We start from the raw sequence: 18,278 nt of genomic DNA on the forward strand, positions 1-18,278 counted from the left end.
ATGTAAAACACGCACATAACTGTGATTGTAAAATTCTCACAATTATTAAATGAACATCACAGTACAGATCCAGACTGAAAAAAAGCATTGTACAGATCTATACATCCCCTTATATATTTGTTTATTATATATTATATATACACACAGTATCTCACAAAAGTGAGTACACCCCTCACATTTTTGTAAATATTTTATTATATCTTTTCATGTGACAACACTGGATAAATTATACTTTGCTACAATGTAAAGTAATGAGTGTACGGCTTGTATAACAGTGTCAATTTGCTGTCCCCTCAAAATAACTCATCACACAGCCATTAATGTCTAAATCACTGGCAACAATAGTGAGTACACCCCTAAGTGAAAGTGTCCAAATTGGGAACAATTCGTTATTTTCCCTCCCCGGTGTCATGTAAATCGTTAGTGTTACAAGGTCTCAGGTGTGAATGGGGAGCAGGTGTGGTAAATTTGGTATTATCGCTCTCACTCTCTCACTCTGGAAGTTCAACATGGCACCTCATGGCAAAGGACTCTCTGAGGATCTGAAAAAAAAAAATTGTTGCTCTACATGAAGATGGCCTAGGCCAGTGATGGCGAAACTTGGCACCCCAGATGTTTTGGAACTAAATTTCACATGATGCTCAACTACACTGCAGAATGCATGAGCATCATGGGAAATGTAGTTCCAAAACATCTGGGGTGCCAAGGTTTGCCATCACTGGCCTAGGCTATAAGAGGATTGCCAAGACCCCGACACTGAGCTGTAGTACGGTGATCAAGACTATACAGCAGTTTAACAGGACAGGTTCCACTCAGAACAGGCCTCGCCATGGTCGACCAAAGAAGTTGAGTGCACGTGATCAGCGTCATATCCATTGAGCAAATGAAAGTAAGAAAACTGATCATTTCTATACTTGTTCCAGGTCAAGCATCAGAGTGGAGGCCAGGGAGCTAGCATGGGCAGTAGAAGGAAAGGTTGGCAATAACTCCCTGCTAGGGTAGAAAATGATAAGGTATGTACATGGTGTATGTTTCTCTGGTATAGCCCCCTAGACTTAAAGCGGTTGTAAACCCGCATATACTTTTTTTTTTTTTACACACCTGCAAGGCAAAAGCCATAATGAGCTAGTATGCACCGCATATTAGCTCATTATGAAATACTTACCTCGGAACGAGGTAGGGAACTTACCTGGTCCACGTCAAGCCGAGCGTGTCTTCTGGGTATCACCGCTCCAGTGCTGTGATTGGCTGGAGTGGCGATGACGTCACTCCCGATTTCAATCCGGCATTGGTCGGCGGGGCCAGCCCTTCATCCGAGGATCCCCCCTGCGCATGCGCCGCTGCAATCAGCGGCGCATTGCGAGGGGAATATCTCCTAAACCGTACAGGTTTAGGAGATATTCTTTATACCTACAGGTAAGCCTTATTATAGGCTTACCTGTATGCAAACGTAAAAAAAAGTGGGTTTACAACCACTTTAACGAAGATCCTGAAAATCGTATGCCGCGTACATAAGAACGACCGTGTGTAGGCTCCAGAGCATTTTTCTCGACGTAACGGAGATAGCTCATTCATAATGCTGTAACAAACTGAAAAGCATGAAGACTGAAAAGCGAGAAAATCGTCTCCCACCAAACTTTTACTAACACGAAATCAGCAAAAGCAGCCCAAAGGGTGGCGCCATCTGAATGGAACTTCACATTTATAGTGCTGTTGTACGTGTTGTACGTCACCGCGCTTTGCTCCAGCATTTTTTTTTTTCACGATCGTGTGTATGCAAGGCAGGCTTGACAAGAATCCCGTCGAGAAAAACTTTGTTTTTTCTAGGACATTAAAAACAATCGTGTGTACGCAGCATAACTATACAAGTGTGTAGCTACCAAAGGGCAATTTTACAAGCTGACTAGAGGTCTGTTTTAAAGTTGTGGCGAATGAGGTACTTCATTCCAAAACAGGCATCATGAGAATTCCGCAACCAACAACAATCTAGCTATTTATCTAGCTTCAGATAATATTTTAAACCCTTGACCTCAAAAGATAAAATGAGTGAAAGATTAAACAGTAATGCAAAGGAATTTGATTGACTTTTACAATGATTAATCAAAGTTTAATTTCATTACTAATCATAAAAACATGAGTAATATGAAATAACACATTTTGTAACTTTTACAGTGATCTGCCTGCAAGTATGTGCTTCCAAAGAGTTAAAGTGGAGTTCCACCCATAAATATAACATTACATCAGTAGTTTTAAAAAAATGTCATTAGTCCTTTATGAAAAAATGTTGTTTTTTAGATGCCTTCAAAGTGTTGTTGCTAGGCAGAATAGTTAATCTTCCCACTTCCTGCACCTAGGTGCTTAATGCTTCCTAACCTACACCGCACAGACTCCTGGGAATGTAGTGGGTGTAACTTTCCAGGAGTCTGTGCACTCCCCAGTCTCAAAGAATCATGTGACTTGGACAGAACAGGTGCTGAAACCTGATCTGACACTGCTTTTGCAGCACTGAGCATGTGCTAGATCTGCAAGGCTGAAATCCAGGAAGTCATACAGTCTGGCTTCATGATGCCCACACTTAAGATGGCCCCAGTCAATTTCTATTTTATAAAGTGTCTAAATGCTGTAACAACCTAACAAAACGGACCTTCGTTTACAGACTAACTTTACTAGAATACATTAAGCTTGTGTATTACAGGGGTATTTATATTTAGAAAGTGAAATTGTGGCCGGAACTCCGCTTTAAACGTTTTCCTTCTGCTGTGTGAATGCACTGGGGTTATGTGTGCAGACTAAACATTACAATGTATCTTGTTGCAACTGTTGTCCTTAGTTGACCGACTTGCTGAGTTTGTGGATCAGAGAAGAAAGGTTAGTTTTCATTTTCGTTTCATTCGTTTTTTTTTTTTTTGGGAAATTCTAAAATTTGTAAATTTGTAGATTCTGAAATTTGGAAATCCGAAAATTCTAAAAGAAAGAACACAAATCCCCAAATTTGAGCTAATAACTAACTCATAATACACATAAGAAAGAGTAAACTATTATATTATAAATATTGTAATTTCCTTTCAAATGTGTCTGTTAGTGAACGTAACAAATACGAATTTATCTGAAGTTACGAATTATCTGAAATAAAAGAACGATGCATCTAAACAAATGTAACGGAACGAAATAATAATAATAATAATAATATGTTTTCATTATTATTACTGGTATTTATTAATAATAATTTGTTATAATCCATTTGTTTAGATACAGCATTTGTTATTACGGATAATTCATAACTTCGGATAAATTCGTATTCGTTACGTTCACTAACAGCCAAATTTGAATGGAAATTCCAATACCTATAATTTTAATAGTTCGTAATAGTTCTTATTTCAGATTTTCAAATTTTCAGGTTTTTGAATATTCTAATTTTCTTTCTTATTTTCAGAATTTCCAAATATTCATAAAAATATTTGCAAATTTGCAAATTCAGATATTTCCAAATTAACGAATTTGTCTAAATTTGTTAAAAAAACGAATTCGGAACTAAACGAATTGCACATGTCTAGTTACTGATGCTGGACAGGTTTTCCCAAAAAAAGGTTACCCCCCCTCCCTGCCAGATATACCATATAAATAGGGAATCATTAGCCCCAAATAGGGTCTTTGGTTGGGGAAAGACTGCCAAGATGTAGCAGTTATGCTATGGATCAGAGCACTCCTTTTGGCGGAGCCCAGTCCAGGTCCCCAGTGGGGTCTGAAGACTATTCCTGAACTCAGCCTTCCTTTACCTGGAATGTCATAGAACCACGCTACCTATCTGCTAATCGCAAGTACCTGTTTGCTTTGCTCAGTTCGCTCCTGCCCTGGCGTGGTGGCCAGGCACTATAGCATTGTGCATAAGACCTGAGGGCAACCGAGTACTGGTAGGCCTGCTTGCAAGATGTCTAAAATGATGACTGCCGAAAGCATCCTCGGAAAAGGTCAGCAATAACATTGCCCATATCCTGACAGCTTCCTTTGATGGTTTTATGTTTTACTAAATTGTAACGACTCAGTCTTCGGACTCCAAGCAACATCTACTGCACCCCTGCCCCCTACAATTTTCTTGTGAATTTAAGACACAAATGTCCAGAGGAAGGTAGAGTTAGGCAAAAAGGACGTTTGATTCTGCCTTCTCGGATTCTTCCCTTCTTTTACTGTCCTTAATCCATCTCCTGATGAGACATAGCTTTTGGAGTCACTCTGCACATGCTCAGTTTGCTGTTTATTGCTATAGAGTTTGTCTTGGGGGGGTGCATGTGATCGACACAGGTCCAATCAGCATTGTCCAGACAGAGGGTCAGGGGTAATGCCGACTCATAGGACAGTTAGAGTAAAATGAAAACTCCTCCAAGCTTTCACTACATTTACGAAAACTATTGCATTTCCATGTTCTGGGTACTGAGGGAGACCAGATATAGTGAACGCAGGGTCCTGCGTTTAGTAGCACTTTAAGACTTGGTGCTTTCCCCCTATAACCGTCTGCATTAAGCCCTGTCCCATGAGTGCCAATAAAATACAGTCCTTTCAAGAGATTACTTATAGAACCACCAGACTCTGCTCCAATTGGAGCCATCTTACCTACAGGCAGAAGTGTAATCACCAGCTTGGGATAGGCAGTGTTTGCACAGCCCGTTGCAGAACGGCAGTACTTCATACATTCATCGGGGTCCACACAACCAATTTCATCTGGAAAAAAGATTCATAATTTTAAGAGGTTTCTAGTTCCTCTGTAGGTTTATCCAGTCAATTGACAATGAAAAGACCAAAATGTTTACAATAATGGATGGAAAAGGTTTAATACAGACTAAAGCCTAAAGCCTGAGCTTTTAGTCTTGTTATATTAAGCTACATTACAGGTGATCTCCGTTTAAACAGCTATATTCTCAAACAAAATACCCATATGGGAGCCATTTTATAGTATTTTTGTCCAACCAGTCCTGAGATTTACAAATCCTCTAAATCATTTTTTTTAAAACACTCTGCTGTAATTGCGTACACATACTGCAACATTTAGATCATGTCAAATATTTTGTTCCTTTTAGCTTATGTTTAAATAGTTGAAACTTGATCAGATCTCGGAAGCATGCAGGTTCCAGGACACAGGACGGGAGAATACAGAGTAGTATATTTATCAATTTGGTGATAATCCCTCATTGTCAAATCAACCAGTTGTGGGCAGTCTAGAAATTAACTTTACTGTTCAGCTGCAGAGTATAGAATTGAAGTCTGTGTATCGCTACCCTCGTAGGAATTGCTAATGACCGGGTTCCCCAATGCTGCACAGCCAGTCACGCAGCATTTCCTTCATCCACTCAAATGCAGAAGACAGTCCTTGGCTTGTTTTTGTTGTTTTATTAGGGGATGATAACATGGATGGGGTAAGCAATTATGGGATGCCCAACTTGAAAAACGTCCAAACACAAAACCAGGGACAACTTCCTCCCCATGTAGTATACAAACCACTCCTCTTCCTTCCTCCTGCACAAACTTGCTTAATTTATGTACAGCACCTGCTGGTTACTCCTGGAAAAACTAACAGTCACTTGTTAATTCAGCAACAGCCCATCGCAGGCTAGGAATTTACCATCCTTTTTTGGTAAAGTAGCACATGTGGAGTGAACAGCATCTCTCATCACCTTCTGCTTCCATGTAGACACCGATCCCATCTCTACTGTTGCACAAATTCTAGCCCGCCCAGCTGCTCCCAGCCCACCTGGCTGCTTTCTTCTCCCAGTCCTCCTGACTGACACACACAGAGATCCCCATGGCAAGGTTGGATGAAGGCTTGGCACAACGCTGTCTTCAAGAGAGATCTGCTACAGCTGGCAGTCTCTCCCCTTGCTGATCTACTCACTGTCTCTCTGTGGTGGGATCCTTCAAAGCCAGCCTCCTGAGCTTTAGTCCAAGGTGTCCCCTCCCTCCGGTGGGGGTCCTTTAAGGGCCGCCGACAGCCTCTTCCCAGCACTGCTTCTCCATCTTCCACCCAACTCCCCTGCTGGCATGGCTCATTCCTATTTATGAGCTTTTTAGTCCCCTGCCAGGCCCACTACTGGGGACTGGTTGAGAGCCCATAAATATTGAAGGCAACCCTCCTACCTTCTGCCCACTATTTTCTAGAATATTCTCCAACATTCTAGAAACAGAGGGAGGCGCCAGAGAGACGCCAGGATGAGTCATCCAAGTATGTAAGTAAGGGTCATACAAGTATGTAATGCTAGATAGTACAAGATATTTACCGAAAATGTTATATTTAAATTGTACAGACAGGAAGAGAAAAATAAGGAGTACCTACAAAACCTGCTCATTTTGGGACATTGATATGTGTGTTCCTTGGCAATGCTACTGCTAGAACTTATAAAATGTCCCTTATATAGAAGACATGAAATCTGGTTAAGAATTGCAGTGGCTTTAGTGGGAACCAGTGTGGTTTGACAAGTCAGAGTTGGGCTTAAAACTTTTTCTCCAGGCATATATGTTCATTAAACATGTACCTGGATATAGAGCTCTGCTAATCATGCCTGGCATTATAACGAAGAACATAGGCAACAGCTTTAAGTACCCAGCAAGAATGGATCCTCCTTTGGCATGAGACAGATTCTTAGCTGACAGAGATCTCTGCACCATAATCTAAGAGAAAAAAATAAATAAAAATGCTGAACTCAGGGGTCTAAAACAGGATTACTTAACCAGGGTTCCATGGAACACTAAGGTTTCTCTAGAGGTTGCTAGAGGTTCCCTGAGCAAGTTTGGCCTCTCAGATAAGTTCCCACTGACACCACCGATCTTTTTAGCTTTCTGTAAGAGGGCAATTTTTCCCAATGACCACAAATGTAAAGTAATGTATCATGAGTTATAGATATAGTATATATTTTAGAGGGGTTCCCTGAGACCCTGAACGTTATCTCAGGGGTTCCTCTTTGTAGGGGTAAAGGTTGAGAAAGGCTGATCTAAAGCATCATTCCATCAAAAACCCAAATCCAAAAGAGACACCTTCATACTGATCATTGCAGGTAGGAATCAGTGGGTGATCTCTTCCTAAAAATCTAAATATTATTTTTGGAAAGAATGTTTTAGCTGAAAGATTATCTTCACATTGTAAATCATATCTGTGTATTGTATTACATTTCTTTCCCTGATTTCAAACATCTTCTATGTAATTTTCTTCTTGCCCCTCCTATTTTTCAGAATTTATTGGTGGACAGTACACAAAAGAAGCACTTAACCTGCAGCCACCATACATTCCCCTAACCTGACTGCATGTATGTTCACAGTGAAGGTCACAAAAGCTTAAAGGGGTTAGCAGATAAAAGAAAAAGGCGCCTCTAAGTGCAGAATTAAAAACTTTTAATATCCCCAAAAAGGATTACAAACACTTAGGCCTCGTACACACGACAGAGTTTCTCGGCAGAATTCACAGAGAAACTCGTCAAAACCCGGATTCTGCCGAGAAACTCTGTCGTCTGTACAGTTTTGGCTCGATGGAGCCGCCGAGGAACTCGACGAGAAAATAGAGAACATGTTCTCTATTTTCTCGTTGTCCGCGTTGTTCTATGGGAGAAGGCGGCCCGCCGAGCTCCTCGGCGGCTTCATCCCAAAACTCGACGAGGAACTCGACGTGCCAAGCACGTCGAGTTCCTCTGTCGTGTGTACGGGGCCTCACAGGATCGAAGATAAGGAAGGGCATATCATACGTGTGTACAATGGGTGATCCAGCATCAGGAGGGTCCCAGTATATACAACTTCCAGCAAAAAATCCAGGGAGACCAGCAGATGTGCGCTCCAGGCTCTGGAACACTGGTGAAGCAGTCTAGGTCAGCATGAAACAAGGATCCCGGAAATGACGTCAGCAGAAGGGGACAACCAGCGTGGACCGCAAACAGGAAATTGGTCATCAACATGGGACGTGTTTCGGAACTACTGATTGGTTCTTTCTTCAGCCAATGACCTGCATTATGCATTAAAGCGGGGGTTCACCCCAAAAAAATGTTTTAACATTACATTCAGCCGAGTTGTCCTAATGACAATCGGCTGTTTTTTTTTATTTTATCCCCGTACATACCGTATTTTCACCGCCGCTTCCGGGCATGTCTTCTGCGGGACTGGGCATTCCTAATTAATTGACATGCTTCCGACCGTCGCATACTGCACGGTACGAGTTGCCGAAAGAAGCCGAACGTCAGTGCGCAGGCGCCGTATAGAGCCGACTCGCAGTCCGGCTTCTTTCGGCAACTCGTGACACGCTGTATGCGTTGGTCGGAAGCCTGTCAATCAATTAGGAACGCCCAGTCCCGCAGAAGACATACCCGGAAGCGGCGGTGAAAATACGGTATGTACGGGGATAGAATAAAAAAAAACTGCCGATTGTCATTAGGATAACTCGGCTGAATGTAAATTTTTGGGTGAACCCCCGCTTTTAGGTGAAAAAACACCTTACTGTCACGGGTCACGGACAGAACTGGCGATTAATGAATGTTTGTTTTTTGCACCACTCTGAGTAAACGCTAGAGCAATCTTAAATCAAACTTTTTAACGTGGGGCAACCCTTAAATTGCCTAACTTTCTGGTCTGATGGAACCCCTGCTAATATTTACTAGATCTACAGCGCACAGTATAGTAGTGAGATGGTCAATGGGAAGAACGCTCCTATATTTATATTCCGTAGGAAGAATCCCCCCGTTACAGATAGATCAAAAGATGATAATTGTCAGTGGTAACTTATCTAAGAGGTGGAATTGTTTGTTGCTCAAGGAATCTCTATCAACCTCTCTGGAGGAACACTAGGGTTTTAGGGAACCCCGGTTGAAAAAGGCTGCACTGGAGATTCTTGTGCATGAAAATCACCCAAAATTAGCATTTACAGAAATATTCAATACAAACCCAGCAATGACATTGGTCAATTTTCAAGATCACATTTATCACATTTTGTCCCCATTCTGGTATTTGATATGAACATTAACTTAAACTCCTTTCCTGTATTTGTAAGATTTTATCCCTGTACTGCTGCCACATGGTTGTCTAATTAGATAATTGCATAAATGTGCAGCTGTATGTGTGTTCCTAATATATAGCCTGATCAAGGTATTTGACACTGAATCATACACACAGTGGGTAATGCCTCGTACACACGACCAGTTTTCCCGATGAGAAAACTGCCATTTTTTAGATTGGTCGGGAAAACCGATCGTGTGTATGCTCCATAGCAGTTTTCCCGACGAGAAAACTGCTCGCAAAAAAAAAAAATCGAACCTGCTCTATTTTCTCCCATCGTGTTTCCTGTCAGTCTTTTTCTCATCGCGAAAACCGCTCGTGTGTATGCTTTTCCGAGGGGAAAAAAACACGCATGCTCAGAATCAAGTATGAGATAGCAGCCCTTGTTCTGGTTAAACTAGCGTTCGTAATGGAGATAGCACATTCGTCACGCTGTATTGGACTGAAAAGCACGAAGACTGAAAAGCATGAATCGTCTCTCACCAAACTTTTACTAACACGAAGATCAGCAAAAGCAGCCCAAAGGGTGGCACCATTTTAATGGAACTTCCCCTTTATAGTGCCGTCGTACGTGTTGGACATCACCGCTCTTTGGTCAAGCGTTTTTTTTTTGACTGAAAGTGTGTATGCAAGGCAGGCTTGAGAGGAATCACGTCAGGAAAAAATTTGGGTTTTGGCATGTCAGGAAAACCGGTCGTTGTACAGGGCATTAGTGGTTAGCATTTCCGCCTGGCAGCACTGGGGTCATTGGTTTGAATCCCAGCCACAGCACTACCTACCTAGAGTTTGCATGTTCTCCCTGTGCCTGCGTGGGTTTCCTCCCACACTCCAAAGACATGCTGGTAGTTTAAATGGCTTCTGTCTAAATTGGCCCCAATATGTGTATGTATCAATGTGAGTTAGGGACCTTAGATTGTAAACTCCTCAAGGGCAGGGACTGACACAAATGTACAATATATATGTAAAGTGCTGTGTAAATTGTTGGCACTATATAAATACCTATATAGATGCCAATTTTACATTGCAAGACTATGCCAAAACTGCAAGCCAAGTGCTTGGCTTGTGGTTGCAGTGTAAACCCATTGATCTCAATGAGCGAGTTTGACAGGTGGAGTTAAAATTTCCAGGCTACAATGTTAGAATTCTAGCGGCTGGCATTAAAGAGCCCTTCGGGAGAGTCTTGTCGGTTTTTGTTTTGTGTACATTGATAGGCTGCTGTACCAACTTCTCAAGGTAGCCATGCAATTTTCGTTTTCTTTCCAGATGTAATGGTGCCTGCAAATGTAACCTCAAACACTTATAAAATAATTCAGCTAATCACAAGCAAGAATTGTCATTTCTGTGGATATTCTATAAACATTTTTGGTAGTTTTATGAACAACTTAGATAGCTGAAGACTGAAATGAAAAAGCATTTTTTTTTTAAAATTACATTACAAAAAACTTTAGTAAAAAAAAAAAAAGATTATATATATATATATATATATATATATATATATATATATATATATATATATATCTTTTTTTTTTTACTAAAGTTTTTTTTAAGAATTCTAATTACAGTACAATATTGGTGGAGTAAGAAGGATTTACCTGATCATTACACCAAGAAAATAAGGACAAAATGGTCAAACCAAATATGAGGCCAGGCCAGGGCAGGTCCCCAGTGATTGGGTCACGTAACATGTGGAAGGCATCACTACGGGGCAAATGACACGTTGTGTTTGGGACAATCACTTGAGGTATGGCTTCCATATACTTTTTCTCCAGGCCTGGGTACCAGCCAACCTCGTGAAAAGCTAAAATAAAAAAAATAAAAAATAATAATAATAAAAAGGTATGGTTCCTAGGAACAGGGATCAGAGTAAAATTAGACACTATTATAAAGGCATGGGTGACAAAGTGATACTGAAGTATTTTTTTTATTATTATTTAAAACAAATAAACATGTTATACTTACCTGCAGTGGTTTTTGCACAGAGTAGCCCAGATCCTCCTCTTCTCAGGTCCCACAATAGAGCTCCTGGCCCCTCCCTCCTGCCCAGGGCCCCCACTGCAAGCAACCCCACCCCCTCTATCCTCTGATTCGCTCACTGACTTTGACAGCAGCGAAAACCAATGGCCCCCACTGTGTGTTTCAGGAAGGAGAGTGCCGGACAGCTGAGTCTCTCGTGCAACATTGATAGATCGAGATGGGGCGCAGGTAAGTATTAGAGGGTCTAAGGGAGGCTGCTGCACATAATGCATTCTGTACATCAAGATAAAAAACCTAAGATGAAAAAAAACTCTCTGCCTTTAGAACCACTTTAATTGCCAGTATCAATGGACAAATTGCAGGTTTGTCCTAAAGTGATACTAAACACACACTGTTAAATTTACAGTATCCCTTCAACTTCTGTATATGAATGATGGCACTGTAATTATTTTCATAAAGAAAAAATCAAACTGCCTTTTTTTCCTAATCAATATACAGCTGTCACATGACCCAGCTATTTTCCAGCCTATCTGCAGGGAAACAGCGGCAGGAGGAGCTTCTAGTCCTCTGCTGCTGGTCACATGTTCAAAATAAAAAATAAGAGCCTTTGGAATACAGAGGAAAAAATAATTCATTTCAATAAACGGTTTTAAATCATCATACAAATATGATTTTTTTTGCCAATCACAGGCCGTGACACGCCACTACAGCCTGTGTCCACACGATCCGAATATCGTACGACGGATCGTACGACTTTTTTTCGCTTAACCACTTGCCGACCGCGCACCGTCGATATACGTCCACAAGGTGGCTCTGCTGGGTGAGAGCACGTAATATGACGTCCTCTCTCCCAGCCGCCACTAGGGGCGCGCGCGCGCGCCCCCCGCTCGCCCCCGACTCCCGTGCGTGTGCCCGGCGGGCGCGATCGCCGCCGGGCACACGCGATCGCTCGTTACAGAGCGGGGACCGGGAGCTGTGTGTGTAAACACACAGCTCCCGGTCCTGTCAGCAGGGGAAATGTTGATCTTCGGTTCATACAATGTATGAACAGAAGATCAGTGTTTCCCCTAGTGAGGCCACCCCCCCCCCCACAGTAAGAACACACCCAGGCATACTTAACCCCTTCCCCACCCCCTAGTGTTAACCCCTTCACTGCCAGTGGCATTTTTATAGTAATCCAATGCATTTTTATAGCACTGATCGCTATAAAAATGCCAATGGTCCCAAAAATGTGTCAAAAGTGTCCGAAGTGTCCGCCATAATGTCGCAATACCGAAAAAAAAATCGCTGATCGCCGCCATTACTAGTAAAAAAAATATAATAAAAATGACATAAAAATACCCCCTATATTGTAAACGCTATAACTTTTGCGCAAACCAATCAATAAACGCTTATTGCGATTTTTTTTACGAAAAATATGTAGAAGAAAACGTATCGGCCTAAACTGAGGAAAAAAAATTTTTTTTTATATATTTTTGGGGGATATTTATTATAGCAAAATGTAAAAAATATTCATTTTTTTAAAAATTGGCTCTCTATTTTTGTTTATAGCGCAAAAACTAAAAACCGCAGAGGTGATCAAATACCACCAAAAGTAAGCTCTATTTGTGGGAAAAAAAGGACGCCAATTTTGTTTGGGAGCCACGTCGCACGACCGCGCAATTGTCAGTTAAAGCGACGCAGTCCCGAATCGCAAAAAGTACTCTGGTCTTTGGGCAGCAATATGGTCCGGGGGGTAAGTGGTTAATAGACGCAAGTAAAATGAAATAGGTTATTAAAGTCACGAAAATTCTCGTACGACCGAAAAAAATAATCGTAAGTGATGTCATGTGTTGAATAAACGAAAATCGTACGATCTAACATCAAACGAGGAAAATTTTCGTGCATGTCCGACAAATAATATCGGATGAACTGTCGTGATCGGCTCTCAAAAGTAGTGTACACACGATCCGAAAATCGTACGATCGTTTTCGTCCGATATTCGGATCGTGTGTACGGGCCATTAGAATAAGAGGGAGGTGATGCCTCCACCAATTAATATGTAAAATCCCACCCCCATTGTGTTTAGCTGTTTTTGTGCATGGAGGAGGGAAGGAGTGGTCTGTCATTTACCACTGTGTATATGCCTACATGTGTGACTTTATAGTCATATGGGATAGGGAGGAATTGCTCAGGATAGAAATAACTAAAAACTGAGCATGTGCACGAGCTGCCAACACTGCTCTGCTCTGCAAAATCCCCAACTGTGGTGGGGAAATGAACAGGAGGGTGGAGAAAGAACAGCAGGGTCAAACAGTGTATGAACTGCTCGGATAAGGGTCTAGTATAGATTTTGAGGGGAACCCCACGCCATTTAAAAAAAAAATTGTCTTGGGGTTGCCCTCTTAGGCCCCGTACACACGACCGGATCGATCCGCTGGGATTGATCCGCGGATCAGTTCCAGCAGATAGATCCGGTCGTGTGTACGGCCTAGCGGACATTTCCCGGCGGATAAAAATCCAGCCGACGGATTCCCAGCGGATTAAAATTTCTTAGCATGCTAAGAAATCTATCCGCTGGAATCCTGTCCAGCGGACTGATCCGGTCGTCTGTACAGACTCACCGGATCAGTCCGTCCGCTCCCATCCCTCGCATGCGTCATAATGATTCGACGCATGCGTGGAAGTATTTACCTTCCAGGGTCGCGCACGTCGCCGCGTCATTTTGCGGCGACGGCGCGGCGACGTCACCGCGGATGTATTCCGCGGGGATTTTGATCTGATGGTGTGTACAGCCATCAGATCAAAATCCGCCAAGTATTTGAAGTAGTCCGTTTCCAGCGGATATCCTCTCGTGTGTACAAGGCCTTAAAGTCCATACCAGACCCGAAGGGCCTGGTATGCATTGGGAGGGGGGGGGGGGCTCGCCACACCGGTTTTTCATTTATTTCTCATTTATTTTGCATTGCCGGCATTCTTTTTTTTTTTACATTCAGCTGTCAGTGGGGAAACCCGCTGACAGCTGATGAGTCATCGTTTGGTACAACCAGCACAGAATTTAAATGTGAAAATTTTGGACTGATTTGAATCGTTCTAAAAATTTGGAATTTGGTAGAAAAATAAAAATAAAGAAACCAAATGAAACGAAACAAATGTTTGCGTTTTGGATATGTCTAGTGACTTTGTGCAGCACAAACATAATGATCACATTGGTCAAAGCCAAAGTCGTGACAAGATCGAAACCTAAGTCGCAGGGTAACGTCGCAATGAAAATCACACAATTCTTTAGTCACATGAATGTGAATAGACTCTAAAGCAAAACAACTTAACAATAAAACACACACACAGCTAGATGGCACGGGGCTTCCAAGGGTCCAGTTCTGCCCTACGTATGGGTAGTATAGGCAAAGTTAAACAATATAACTGGTATGGGGATTTAGGCTCCATCTTGAAGTAGACATACTTACATATGAAGGTGAGTGTAAGGGCACCGATCACAATGATGATAGCTTGCAAAGTGTCTGTGTAGATTACAGCAGTCAGCCCACCTGTATAAATGGAGGACAGGAACAAATAGCAAATTCTAAAAATATATAAAAAAAAAAAAACAAACACAAAAAAACCCTCCAAATATTACAGGGAATGTGTGGTTTAAGTCCTTGTAACTGTAACTGTTGGAAACATTGGCACCGTTGTTCTTTAGGTTCCGTTATTTTACAGGACTAGGACCGTTCATAATAGTTCATAATAGACTGATAAGTGGAACTATAGGGCAACGGGCACCTGCACTGACTAACCAATGGTGACAGTGCATTGGAAGAAGATGGGGACAGATGTCATATCTTTGGAGGGGTATACATCTCTGTTTGGATGTGTGATAAACATAACCAGTACTCTGTATTAACCTGCGATGGTGAAAATTGCTGTAACAACGACCAGTAGAATTGTAGACAAGTAAATGTCCCAGCCTAGAGCGACCTGAATAAAGAGCGCTCCTGCGTAGATATCCGTCTGAAACACAAGCACTACGTGAGCCAACAATATACTCTTTTTTTTTTTTAGCATTTAGTTTAAACAGAGCCGTCCCAAACATGTCTGTGCCATTGGTTACACTCACCGATATTTTAGTAAGTATATAGAGAAGGAGGGAAAGCACCGACATATACATTTGGATGCGGCGACCACCAAAACGTTTTTTCAAATACTCCGGCATGGTGATCACACCAGAAGCGATGTAGACAGGCATAAATATCCAGCCTAGGGCGATCAACACCCAGGTAGCCTAATGGAAAAGCACAAGGATGATAGTAGAAAAAGGGACAATTTTTCACAAGCAGCCACAACTGGAAAACATACAGGGCCAGATTCTCAAAAGAGATACAACAGCGTATCTCCAGATACGCCGTCGTATCTCTGAGTTGTGCCGTCGTATCTATGCGCCTGATTCTTAGTTACGCATAGATTTCTAGTAGATCCGACAGGCGTAAGTCTATTATGCCGTCGGACCGTAACTGCATATTTACGCTGGCCGCTAGGGTCGTGCACGCTGATTTAAGCGTCAAAATATGTAAATCAGCGAATTCACGAACATACGCCCAGCCGACGCAGTACAGTTACGCCGTTTACGTTAGGCTTTTCTCGGCCTCCTTACCTTTGAACGAGGGCCTTTAGTGAGCTGTCACTCACTTTTCCCCACGGGAGTGGTTTTCAAAATCCCCAATCAGCGCTATGTCTCCTGGGAGTTAGTCCTGAGAATCCCAAGAGACGCGCTGTGTTCGAAATCCCGCGATATCTCGCGGGTCACGTGACTAGTAACTTGTCTGCTAGTCACAGCGGGGCGTGTCCTTTTCAGGACGCTGCCGGCCATTGTCCTAGCAACGGCGCAGTGTTGACGGCGCTGCTCGCCGCCACACTGCGCAAGCGTGGGATAGAGCGGTGAATGCTGGGACAGCATTCACCGCATCCCGGAAGGGCTTCAGGAGGGCTTCAGAGTGCCCGCAGTTAAGATGGCAATGTCCATCATCAATTTTTATAAAATATTATTTTGGGGGAAATCGTCTTGGTAGCGGCTGCGAGTAGGAGACTGGTGAGTACAATTTTCGTTGTACCATCATTGTTACAAAAACGTCTTAAAAAAAAAAAAAAGTTTTTCCGCGGAACTCCCGCTTTAAGTATGGCCGTCGTTCCCACTAAGGCCCCATACTCACGACCAAACATGTCTGCTGAAACTGGTCCGCGGGCCAGTTTCAGCAGACATGTTCGGTCGTGTGTGGGCGCGAGCGGGCCGAATTCCAGCAAACATTTGCCTGCCGGGCCTTTTCCCAGCAGACAAATATTCCTGGACGTGTTTTAAAACCGTCCGCTGGAATCCTGCCCGCTCGGACATGTACGGTCGTCAGTACAGACCTACCGTACATGTCCAGGCGCCCGCTGTCCCTCGCATGCGTCGAATGACTTTGACGCATGCGTGGAAGCATTTTAAAGGCGGGCCGCCCACGTCGCTGCGTCATTGTCGCGGCGACACCGCGTCATCGACGCGGCGACACCGCGGACACGCCCCGCGTATTGTTTACGCGCGGACTTCTGTACGATGGTGTGTACAACCATCGTACAGAAGCCCTCTGGCAGACATGTATGGTGAAAACGGTCCGACGGACCGCTTTCACCATACATGTTTGTTCGTGTGTACCCGGCCTTACGGAGCAAGTGCTTTGAGAATACAGCACTTGCCCTTCTAAGTTGCGGAGGCGTAACGTAAATCGGATACGTTACGCCCGCGCAAAGATACGCAGATGTACGAGAATCTGGCCCACAGTGCCTTAAAAAAGTATTCATACACATACATACATTTTGTCATGTTACAACCAAAAATGTAAATGTATTTTATTGGGATTTTATGTGATAGACCAAGACAATGTGGCACATAATTGTGAAGTGGAAGGAAAATGATAAATGCTTTTCCAAATTTTTAATAAATATCTGAAAAGTGTGGCGTGCATTTGTATTCAGCCCCCTTTACTCTAATACCCCTAACTAAAATCTAGTGGAACCAATTGCATTCAGAAGTCACCTAATTAGTAAATAAATAGAGTCCACCTGTGTGTAATTTAATCTCAGTATAAATACAGCTGTTCTGTGAAGTCCTCAGAGGTTTGTTAGAGAACCTCAGTGAACAAACAGCACCATGAAGGCCAAGGAACACACCAGACAGGTCAGGGATAAAGTTGTGGAGAAGTTTAAAGCAGGGTTAGGTTTTAAAAAAATATCCAAAGCTTTGAACATCTCACAGAGCTCTGTTCAATCCATCATCCAAAAATGGAAAGGGTATGGCACAACTGCAGCAGGGACAGGGAAGCTGGTAATAGTTGATGAGAAGATGGATGGAGCCAAATTCAGTGCAATCTTAGAAGAAAACCTGTTAAGCCCTGTACACACGATCGATTTGTCTGATGAAAACGGACCATTTTCATCTGACAAACTGATCGTGTGTGGGCCCCATCGGTTTGTTTTCCCATCGGTGAAAAAAAATAGAACATGTTTTAAAATTTGGGAATTCATCCAGCATTGCGACTTCCTCATCTTCCTGCTCCTGCTCCTCGACGGCTTGATCAATGACACAACGCAATGCATGCTCCAGAAAGAAGGCGTAAGGTACGATGTCACTTATGGTGCCCTGGCTGCGACTGACCAGTTTGGTGATCTCATCAAATGGCCGCAGAAGTGTGCATGAGTCGAGCATGAGCAGCCACTGGTGCGGTGCAAAAAAACCAAGCTCCCCAGAACCTGTCCTGCCGCAAAGTTCGTAAAGGTAGTCGTTAACTGCACGTTTCTGCTGGAGCAGCCTGTCAAGCATATACAAAGTTGAGTTCCATCGCGTCGGGCAGTCACAAATAAGACGTCTGATGGGCAGGTTGTGTCGCCGCTGAATGTCAGCAAGGCGAGCCATGGCCGTCTAAGATCTTCTGAAATGGGCCGAGATTTTACAGGCCTGCCGCAAAAAGACATCCTGGAGCCCAGGGTATTTGGCAACGAATCGCTGCACGACCAAGTTCAAGACCTGTGCCATGCATGGCACGTGTGTAATTTTTCCCTGTTTCATCGTGCTCAGCAGATTGTCACCGTTGTCGCACACCACTTTACCAACTGTCAAATTGAGCGGTGTTAGCCACTGATCTCCCTGTGAACGCAAAGCTGAAAGGACTGCAGGACCAGTGTGGGTCTTGTCTTCCAGGCACAACAGACGCAGCACAGCATGGCAACGTCTCACCTGGCATGTCGAATACGTTCTGGGGATCTTGGGGGCGGCG

At 43.1% G+C, this 18,278-nt stretch overlaps 1 protein-coding gene across 1 annotated transcript in view; it reads right to left on the reverse strand.

Annotated features, from left to right (window-relative positions):
• The window catches only part of LOC120946230 (sodium/glucose cotransporter 4-like), a 41,898-nt gene that overhangs the window by 12,295 nt on the left and 11,325 nt on the right, over positions 1-18,278 (reverse strand). The window contains exons 3-7 of the mRNA XM_040361054.1: positions 15,089-15,253; positions 14,439-14,595; positions 10,611-10,816; positions 6,522-6,657; positions 4,609-4,716 (exon numbers count right to left, since the gene is read on the reverse strand). Of these exons, the coding sequence (XP_040216988.1) occupies positions 4,609-4,716; positions 6,522-6,657; positions 10,611-10,816; positions 14,439-14,595; positions 15,089-15,253 (772 nt within the window). The remainder of the gene's footprint in view (positions 1-4,608; positions 4,717-6,521; positions 6,658-10,610; positions 10,817-14,438; positions 14,596-15,088; positions 15,254-18,278) is intronic.

This window comes from Rana temporaria, chromosome 7 (genome assembly GCF_905171775.1).
Source record: "Rana temporaria chromosome 7, aRanTem1.1, whole genome shotgun sequence".
In the NCBI taxonomy this organism is placed as follows: domain Eukaryota; kingdom Metazoa; phylum Chordata; class Amphibia; order Anura; family Ranidae; genus Rana; species Rana temporaria.